Source organism: Chrysochloris asiatica, unplaced genomic scaffold, assembly GCF_000296735.1.
Source record: "Chrysochloris asiatica unplaced genomic scaffold, ChrAsi1.0 scaffold00007, whole genome shotgun sequence".
NCBI lineage: Eukaryota > Metazoa > Chordata > Mammalia > Afrosoricida > Chrysochloridae > Chrysochloris > Chrysochloris asiatica.
In genome coordinates, this window is record NW_006408525.1 from 4,096,696 (window position 1) to 4,106,984 (window position 10,289).

General features: G+C 44.3%; 1 protein-coding gene across 2 annotated transcripts in view; it reads right to left on the reverse strand.

Annotated features, from left to right (window-relative positions):
* Nucleotides 1-1,788: 1,788 nt before the first annotated feature.
* Nucleotides 1,789-10,289, reverse strand: part of RAD51D (RAD51 paralog D) — an 18,696-nt gene continuing 10,195 nt past the window's right edge. Inside the window, exons 4-10 of one of the 2 annotated variants that reach the window (XM_006832322.1) lie at nucleotides 6,325-6,406; nucleotides 5,983-6,117; nucleotides 5,345-5,440; nucleotides 4,304-4,391; nucleotides 4,150-4,220; nucleotides 2,226-2,390; nucleotides 1,789-1,872 (exon numbers count right to left, since the gene is read on the reverse strand). In XM_006832322.1, coding sequence (XP_006832385.1) covers nucleotides 1,789-1,872; nucleotides 2,226-2,390; nucleotides 4,150-4,220; nucleotides 4,304-4,391; nucleotides 5,345-5,440; nucleotides 5,983-6,117; nucleotides 6,325-6,406 — 721 coding nt within the window. The remainder of the gene's footprint in view (nucleotides 1,873-2,225; nucleotides 2,391-4,149; nucleotides 4,221-4,303; nucleotides 4,392-5,344; nucleotides 5,441-5,982; nucleotides 6,118-6,324; nucleotides 6,407-10,289) is intronic. The other variant, XM_006832323.1, reaches the window with a different exon arrangement.

Below are 10,289 nucleotides of genomic sequence, written 5' to 3' on the forward strand. Positions count from 1 at the left end.
ATCAGGTACAAGGCACACCTGTTCCTCCACATAGAGCAAACATGGCACATGTGCCCAGGAAAGAGACAGCAACCATGTTCTAGCGTGAATGTCAATTCCCACTGATTGGTAGAGGCTGTATCAAGAAAGACTCTAATCCCCTCTAAAAAAGCCAGGATTAATTAGTGCTGTCTGCCCTAGGTGAAGAGGCCCAAATGGTACCACAAGTACCAAGGAGTTGCCATTCCGAGCTTAGTGTATTAGCTTCCTACTGTGGCTGCAGGAATGTGCCAACACCCATCCATGTAGGTAAAATCTTGAGTTGGAATATAGCACCTAAAGATTCATTTCTCCTGGGAGTTTGTAAAAGCAAGTATCAGGGATCCCCCAGTCTTGGCCTCACTGACCCTGTACTGACTCAGTCCAATACTCTAGAGCGAATTCACCACTCATTCCCAACTCTCCACGCTTCTTGCTTCAACCTTGCTGCATTCATTATCTCTAAATGTCATCTCTTCAGCATGTAACGCTGACCCTTTTTCCTGCAGCCAACACAAAACTAATTAATTACACAATAAGCACCGTTTCTTTCAAAGAATGTGGTCAGTAAACAATCCTGATCACTTCTCCACTTAGTCTATTTTCCCTTCCCAGGTGTCGTCCTCCGCTTCCAGCCAGAGTTACTTACGGCTCTCAGACGGATGGCCACAGTGCTGGTAACAGACAGGGGGGTTATTTCATACAAAAGGGCGCTAGCTAAGCTGTGGTACAGCTGGCAGGAAGAGAGGTGTAATTATATTGCATCTTGGAGCCACCAGCAATGAATTTCTGCATAAAGGACTAGATTTGCTATGTATTATTTACGCCAGCATCAATTTTCCCAGCTGGCTCTATTTACTGTGCAAATTCTCTTGTCTGTTTATGAGCAAGGCCATGGTTCAGCACCTCTGGTTACTCTATACTGTTGAGGGCACCATGCATATTAAGCAAGTGACTGGATTCACCACTAGCAGGTCACATCCTCCCTTCCTGTTAAATTATATCCCTGGGACTGCAGCAAGCTCCTGTTCTCACCTAGGCAGAGTGATGCGTGCAGGTGCGTGAAACCAAAACAGCAAGAGGAGAGAAGGACTATGTGCTGGGGGATGGGGTGGGGTGGGGCTGACAAACAACTATCTGTGGAAAAGGAGATGTTTCTGGGGCTCAGGGAAGGTCTTTTGAATACTTTTCAGAGTAGAACACAGCAGGAAGAGTTTTACATTTATGAAGCTATTTCCACCCAGTCATTCAGAGGCAGAGCTACAGGACAGGGTGCCCCAACTTACAGTGGAAAGACAACAGAGGTAACAAAAGGTAAAGAAGAGAAGCAGAGGTGAGCCAGAGGCTTCATGGCTCAGTCACTGTGCCAGGTGGAATGTAAGATCAGATGGTGACACCCAGGGTTGTCAGTCATCACTGGCATGCCTCTTCCAAGATGCCCAAGCGAAGTTAGCACTCAGCTCCCAATGGAAACATACATGATGGAAACAAGGGACGAAAACTAGTACCAGCATGCATTTCTGGGTCCTTCCACTGTAGCATCCTCTCTTGCCAGAGGCTTAATATGCTCCTGCAGAAGCTGAAACTGAGGAGTCCAGAGACGTTTATTTTCTTTTCCTCTCACCCGGGATGTCCAGGACTCCTTTGCCCAGCCTGACAGCTGCTTCCCCTGCAGTCCCAAGGGCTAGGTGGCAGTGAACACAGGCATTAGTAGGCCAAAGAGATGATGGGGGTCTCAGTGCCTCCTGCTTTCCCCGTCAACAGCACCAGTCATGTCTGATCACCCTCTAGCACTGGGCTCTGCTCCGGAGTGCCCCAAATCCCGATGTCTACCAGCTCCCGGATTCCTGTCGGCTGGAAGGAAAAGAGACAAGAGGGAAAGGTAAGCTTTGTTTTGTGTTTGGCAGGAGAATTGCTTTTTAATTGTGGTAAAATATATGCAACAAAACATGTAACATTTCAGTAATCTTCACAGACAGTGACGCTACTTAGGTCCATCAGCTTGTTCTACCACCACGATTACCATTACCCTTCACAGAAGCTCAGCGACCACCCTAAAGAAAGGTAACCTTTTGAATTATGTAACCCAAGGGGGAAACTCTTTAGTTGCATGTTTTCAGCATCCAAGAAGTCCTCTATAAACACCTGTGTTCATGGAGACTACCCTCTCTACCCAGACTACTGGCTGCCTCCTGGGGCTGACTCACCCGCCGGGGAGACTTGGTCAGGCATGCCACACGCTGACTACCAGATGTGCCTGCTCCCTCTTGCATGTCCAGGAGAATCCGGGTGCTTGGCACAAAGCTCCAGGAGCGCCCGAGGGCAGGTTTGAGCTTCCCACTGTCCCTGTCTCGGGTCACATGATTGGTTACCTGCGGCAAAAAGAATCAGACCCATGGATCCATAATGCTAGTTTTACAGATGGGGAAACTAAGGCCTGGAGCAGAGAAATGACTTCCTGAAGGCTCCACAACTGATCAGTGGGTCTAGAACCACAGACCTAGGGCTCCTGGCTTGTATCTTGCTCACTCCAGTAAAACATGGGACTTCAGGTTTTCATGCTTCAATGGCAGAAGTAAGCAGTTAGCATGCAGACCATATGGCCAGAAAGCCTCAAACACTTCCTGGCTCTTTAGAAAAAGTTTGCCAGCTCAGATATGGAGTCCTGGTACAGCACTGTAGGATAAGCGCCGGATTGATAACCACCAGGTCAGCGGTTCAAACCCATCAGGCACTCCTAGGAAACCTTATACAGGGTTGCTATGGCACTTAACAACAACAGAAACAACATGATATAGACATTTTACAAAACAATATATAGCTGCTAAAAAAGGCTTTCTTAAAAACTACTGGAAACAGATTTGTTTTTTAAAACAAGGTTACGGTTTAATTAGAAAAGTCACTTAAAACATACATATATATGTGCAAATAAAAACATTCTATCGAAATAGATCATAATACTAATATGTTGTTGTTATTAAATGCCATCAAGTCAGTTCCAACCCATAGTGACGGTGGATAGGGTTTCTGAGGAGTGGCTAGTGAGCTTGAACCACCGACCTTGTAGTTCAAACCAGCTTTTTGTAGTTCAGCGCATTAACCCACAGTGCCACACCAGGACTCCGATACTAATATAGTTTCAGTGTATTGTGGGTGTGGAGATTTGACTACAGGTTTTAGTCTTATATTTCTTATTCTTTCTATAAGAAACATGCACTTTTTAATAAATTATTTCATAGACAGAAAAACTTAATTTAGAAATAAAAATCTCCATTTACATGAAACTCTGGAAAAGAAAAAGCCACCGTGATAAAACAGAGATCACTGGTTGCTTGGGATTGTGGGAACTTTCTGGGATGAGAGACGTACTTATATCAACTTTCATTGTTGTTGTTAAAGTGCCTTCAAGTTAATTCCAACTCATAGCGACCCTATATAGAATTTCTGAGGAGTGGCTGGTAGGTTTGAACCTTTCAGTTAGCTGTCTCGTGCTTCTCGTATAGCACCACACAAGGACGCCTTTTCATTGCAGTGGTGGTACTGAAAGTGTATATGATCTGACTGTAGTGGTGGTACAGACTATATATGATTATACCCATTAATCATATTCAAACAGGGAGAACTTTTCTATATATCTGGTAGGGTAGTGGTTACAAATCGGGCTGCTAACCTCAAGGTCAGCAGTTCGAAACTACCAGCTGTTCCACGGTAGAAAAATGAGGCTTGCTGCTGCCGTACAGATTTACAGCCTTGGAAACCCTGTGCAGGGTCACTATGAGTCAGAACCAACTCCACGGTACTTTACAACAACTTAACAAAGGTGCATTAAACAAATAAAAGTAAAATGAAAAGCAAGGCTATCATCCTTGATCCCGCTGGCCATATATGATCCAATCTCCTCACTGTCCTGAGCCACAGATGGCCCAGGGAAGCCACTGGACCGAAAGGTGGGTATGAACCACAAAGCTGGCCATTTAGGGCTATGACTCTCCTAAAGACCTGTTGGGGATTCTAATACCACATAATAGAAATCAAGTGCTCCAACTAGAAATCAAGTTCAAATCTCCGCCCTGTGCAAAGCCACGGACCAGGGAGGAGACTGGGCACTGGTGGCCAAGGCCATGTCCTCACCACCACTGCCACGCCAAGGTCCCGGGCTACAGTCTTCAGCTCTCGGGCCAGCTGCATCATGAAGGCCAAGCCTGGAGGAGGAGAAGCAAAGAGGTAGGGCAGCGGAGGTAGGGACAGGCTGGCCCCTGACCCTGGGTTCTGGCACACCACTCACCTTCCCCCTGCTGAACCCCCAGAAGCGGAGAAACCACAGCAGTGACTGAGTCTACCAGCACCATCTTCAGAGTTCCAGAACTGATCACCTGGGGAGGGGGGGCAGGTACTATGGGCCAACTGGCCTCATGCACAAGCTTGTTGTTTTATCAGAAACTGTTAAGTGCTGTGGAGGTGGTTCCAACTCACAGCGACCCTGTATAGGGCAGCTTCCAAAGAGTAGCTAGTAGGTTTGAACCACCAAACTTGCAGTTAGCTGTCTAGTGCTTATCCTAACAGGTGTAGATGGGTGCTAACCCAAATGCCATTCCAAACTCCCCTTCCTTGTTAACAGGACTCTGAACATGTTCACGTACTAAGCAGAAACCTCCTGACTTCAGAGAAGGTGGACCTGACTCTTGGACCAAGATACACATACAACTTAGTTTGAGCCAACTAGAAGCGGGGAGCGATGCCTGTTAGTCGGTTCTGAAAAAAGATTTCCCTGATAAAAGAAAGGTACAGAAAAGAGTCATCTCTTTTTCACTGCCTTGAAATGGCAGTGAGATATGGACATGATGCCTGGAGCCATAGCAGCTACTTTTGAATCATGAGGAAAAAAGCAAGAGAATCAGACATACCAAGTTGTTGTTGTTGTTATTGTTAAGTCCTGTCGAGTCAGTCCCAACTCATAGTGGCCCTGATGAGTGATGGTGAGTTTGAACCAGACTTAAATATTATCAAGGTTCAACTCTGTTACACCAACTAGTATTTTCAGCTGAAAATGTTCTTAAGTGTTCCAGCAGAGAGATAGCACAAATGCAGAGATTAATAACACATGATCCAGGTCCTCAAGGGGCTTACTGTTTAGAGGGAAGAAGGACATCTGAAAACAAGGTATGTGAATTAAGCAGGAGATCCATCCTGAAAGCAGTAAGCACTGTGGGGAGCCATCGATTTTACATTCACATTTCCAAACAGAGTCTGGTTTAGGACTCCTGCCTGCACACAGACAGCACCTGACAAGTTGGGGAAGCAGAGAGGAGCAAAAGAGCAGGCTTACCTGCTGGGACCCAGTGCCTCGGAGATCCTGCAGCACATGCAGCATCTGGAAGATGTCAAACGCACGTACCACCTGTATCCTCTGGAGAGCTGCTGCCTGAAGTGTGGGGAAAGAGAAGCAAGGACTTAGGATAGAAAAGAATAAGGTGTGAGGGAAAGAGATGAAACGGAATTGTTAAGGCTGAAAATGAAGAGGCAACCAAAAGCAAGGACTTCAGTCTAAGATGCTAATCGGGTGTTATCTAACAAGCCAGTTCTCCCTCACAGCAGTAGTTGCCTATGTACTGAGCTGTAAACTGAAGTCAGAGATCAGTAGGAAAGAGTGCTATAGTTGATTAGTGATGTCTGCTACAGGCAAGAAATGAGCTGGAAACATGGATGCTGGGTGTTTGCTAGCCCTGGCTGCGAGTATGTAAAAGGTTGGGAGGTTTCCTGGAAGAACTGGTATGGGCAGCATCCAAACTGGGATGATAACATTAACAGGAGAGGCTTAAAGTATACAGGAAGGAATCACAAACCAGTAAACTATCAAGCAAGAAGTGACTACTGCCCAAATGGCTGGAATTCTTGCAATGTAAGGGATAAGTGGTATTTCTTTGCCAGAACCTCCTTAAGAACCCACCCCTCCTTGCCCCTTACCTGTTCCTCCTCATCCTGGGTTCTGGCCTGCAGCAGCTGGAGAAGGCGGGAAGCTGTCAGCCCTCCACTGGAATCGATGTATAGGATGTTCTGCTGTAAGCTGAGAGCCACGTTTGCAGCCATACACAGACATATCTGAGTAGAAACCAGGGGGACTGAGTGAAAACCCCAAATTGGAGCTCTCCATTGAATCCTGCCTAGATCCTAGCACAACCCAACTTCAGTCCCCACTCTCTCTGGTGTCTCTCTCCAGTTCAGCACCCAGGAGCGGCAGCTTCCTCAAGGATACAGGGCTATGCCATCCACCTCCCCATTCTTCCTGGATGCTGGTCTCATGTGTACCTGGGTTTTGCCGCTACCTGGGCTTCCGACAAGTTCAGTGACTTCTCCAGTATAGAGACCAGCATCAAGCAGTTTATCCAGGCTGATGGCAGAAGAGAAAAACAATCAACGCAAGGTGTTGTGGGAAGCAGAAGTAACTGTACAGAAGCAGCAGTGGTCTGTCTAGAGGTCTTCTGAGCATCTCTTCCCTGGTGGAGCTTTCTTCAGGGAAAGAGGGCACAGCTAAATAAATGTACCTCCTCTGATCCCTCCTCAGATCTCCACTCTTGGTTTAAACATCACCTCTGAGAGACGCCTTTCACTCCCATCAAGATCCACCATTCTTTATCCATCTCAGTCCCATGTAGGTTTCCTTGATAACATTTCTCATAACTAGTTTTTTGTTGTTGTTGTTTATTTTTTTACTTTGAAATAATTACAGATCCACAGGAAGTTGTAAAATAAACTGCAGAGAGGTGCTGTGTTCCCTTCACCTAGCTTCCCTCAGTGTTAACAGCTTGCATTAACTATAGTACAATATCACCAGGAAATTGACACTGGTACAATCCACAGTGTGTATTCAGATTTTACCATTTACAGTGGCATTCTATCATATGTTGTTTTGTGTAGGGATCTCTGGGTGGTACAAACAGTTGAGTGCTCAGATACTAACCAAAAAGTTGGTGGTTCAAACCTATCCAAAGTGCCTCAAAATAAAGACCTGGCAACTTCTGAAAAGTCTAACCAACCACCCCCTTACAAAAAAAGCAAACAAACAAAAATAAACCCCTTGCCACCAAGTCAATTCCAACCCCATGTGTTACAGGGTGAAGCTGATCCATAAGGTTTTTGGGTTGTGATCTTTACAGAAACAGATGGCCAGGTCTTTCTTCTTTGACGCTGTAGGAGACTTCGAACCACCAGCCAAAAGGTCACACCCACTGAAAACCGTATGTGCAATTCTACTCTGAAACACACGGAGTAGTCACTGATCAGAATCAATACAATGACAATTGATTTCCTTGTGTTTTGTGTAACCACCATCACTATCAAAATACAGAACATGTCCAACATGAGCCTTCCTTATGCTACACTGTTATAGCCACACCTCTCTACCCACCCCAATCCCTAATCCCTGGCAACTGCTAATCTGTTCTCCATCTTTACTGTTATTTCATTAATGCTAGATAGCCATACCATGTTACCTTTGGATTTTGCTTTTTTAACTAGCATAATTCTCTCTTCACCCAGGGTATTGCATTTATCAATAGCTCCTTCTTTTTTATGGCCGAATAGTATTTCCATGCTATGGACATACCACAATTTCTTTCACCCTCCACCCCACTGAAGGACATTTTGGCTGCTTCCAGGTTTGGGCTGTGATGAACAAAACTGTGCAGATTTGCAAGGGTATCTACATTTTCATTTTAAGGTTAAGTGCTTGGCTGCTAACTAAAAAGTTGGTGATTTGAACCCATGGGAGAAATCCACAGGAGAAAGACAAGGCAATCTTCTTCTGTAAAGATTACAGACAAGAAGAAAAACAACTCTGAGGCAATTCTACTGTACATGGGGTTGCTGTGAGTTAGAATCGACCTGACAGCCCCCAGCAAGTTTTTATTTATCTGGGATAAATGCCCAATAGTGTAACTGCTGAGTTGTATGGTGAATGCAGGTTAGTTTTATAAGAAACTATCAAACTATTTTCCAGAATAGCTGTGCTATTTAAAAATTTTGAGTATCCTGTTTCTCCAGACTAATCAGCATTTAGTGTTATCATTTCAAAAAGAAAAAAATTAGCTATTCTGATAGGTAAGATCTCATTGTAGTTTTAATTTTCATTTCCCTAATAAGAAGCATAAGGAGCTCTGGTAGTGTAGTGGTTACGAATTGGGCTGCAAATCCCAAGGTCAGCAGTTCAAAACTACCAGCTGTTCTGCGGGAAAAAGATGAGGCTTTCTGCTTCCGTAAAGATTTACAGCCTCAGAAACCCTGTACAGGGTCGCTATGGGTCGGAACCGACTCCACGGCACATAACCACCACCAATAAGAAGCATGGAGTCCTGGTGTGGCGCTGTGGGCTAATGCGTCAGACTGCAAAGTCATTTGAACTGCAAGGTTGGTGGTTCAAGCTCACCAGGGGCTCTTTGGAAACCTTATAGAGGGTCGCTATGGGTCGGAATTGACTCGATGGCACTTAACAACAATAAGACAATAAGAAGCATGGAGTCCTGACATGGTACTGTGGGATAAAACACTGGACCACAAAGTTGGTTTGAACCACATTCAGTAGTTCAAACTCAGAAGCCACTCCTTGGAAACCCTATGCAACAGGGTTGCTATGAGTTGGAGCCAACTGGACGACACTTAACAACAACAAATAAGCATGGAGTACTAGTGTGGCACTTTGGATCAGCACTGGACTACTAACCACAGGGTCAGCAGTTCAAACCCACCAGCTGTTACTCAGAAAACCTATAAAGGGTGGCTATAAGTCAGAACCAACTCAATGGCACTTAACGACAACAGCAAATAAGTATTGGTAGTGCAGGGGGTTAAGCATTGATTCAAACCAACCAAGCACTCCCTGGGAAGAAAGATGAGGCAGTCTGCTCCCATCAAGATTTTCAGTCTCAAAAACCCTAAGGAGTAGTTCTACTATGTCCTGTTGGGTTGCTATGAACTGGAATCAACAGGATGGCAGTGAATTTGGATTTAGTTAATAGCTAATAATTGTATTTTAGCACTTTATTGTGCTTTAGGTAAAAGTTTACACAGCAAATTCGTTGTCCCAATGAATAGTTCACACACAGATCATTCCATGACACTGGCTGCAGTCCCTGTAATGTGTCAGGCTCTCTGCTTCCTTCCTTCCTGGAGTCCTCGTTTTATTCATCCAGTTTCCCCATCCCTTCCTGTCTTCTTATCTCTGGCTTTGGACAAATGATCATCTTTTGGTCTAGACAGTCGATTGTTCTGAGGAGTACATTCTTATATTTGCTTTATAGGCCCGTTTAATATTTTACCGAAAGGTGGCCTTGGGAGTGTCTTCAGTTTCAAGTTAGACTTTCTCAGAACAATAGTCGCAGGGATTCCTTTTTGTTTGTTTACCTTTTCCGCTTTGAATTTTGTCCTACTGTTTTGTTTTTAAATACTCATCCTAACAGGAAATTTCTATTATGGTCTTAATCAAGTATTGATAGTGCTAATAAGTAAAAAGTCTCTTCATGTGGTATTTGCCACCTGTATGACCTCTTTGGAATCCTAGTGTGGCGCTATGGGTTATTGCGCTGGACTGCAAATTCAGTTTGAACTGCAGGGTCGGTGGTTCAAGATCACCAGTCGCTCCTCGGAAACCCTATACAGAGTCACTATGAGTCAGAACCCACTCAGTGGCAGGCACTTGACAATAACAATGCCCTCTTTGGTGACTTGACTGCTCATCTTTGCTATTCATTTACTAATTGTATTGCTTGTTTGGTTTTCTTTACTGTTGAATTTTGAGAGTTTTTATGAGTATAAGTGCTATGCTGAACATGTGGTTTACAAGTAGTTTCCCTACTCTGTAGTTTGTCTTTTCATCCTATTTTTTGCAGAGCAAAAGTTTTTCATTTTGATCAAGTCCAATTTATCCATTTTTCCTTTTATGATCACACCTATGATTTCAAATTTAAGAATTTTTTGCTTAGCCCTAAATCCCTCGGTTTTTTTTTTTTTTCTACATAGTTTATCATTTTACATTTAATTAAGTCCAAGGTCCATACTGACTCAGTCTTTTTTTTTTTAATAAATTGAGTAACGTTTACAGAGATTTTTACATTGAAAAAAATCTTACCCTTTGCTTGGAGTCCTGGTGTGGTGCTGTAGGATAAGCACTGGATTGCAAGGTTGGTTTGAATCACAAGGTCAGTTTGAATTCCAAGGTTAGCAGCTCAAACCCACCAGCTGCTCCTCAGAAATCCTCTATATAGGGCTTGATGACACTT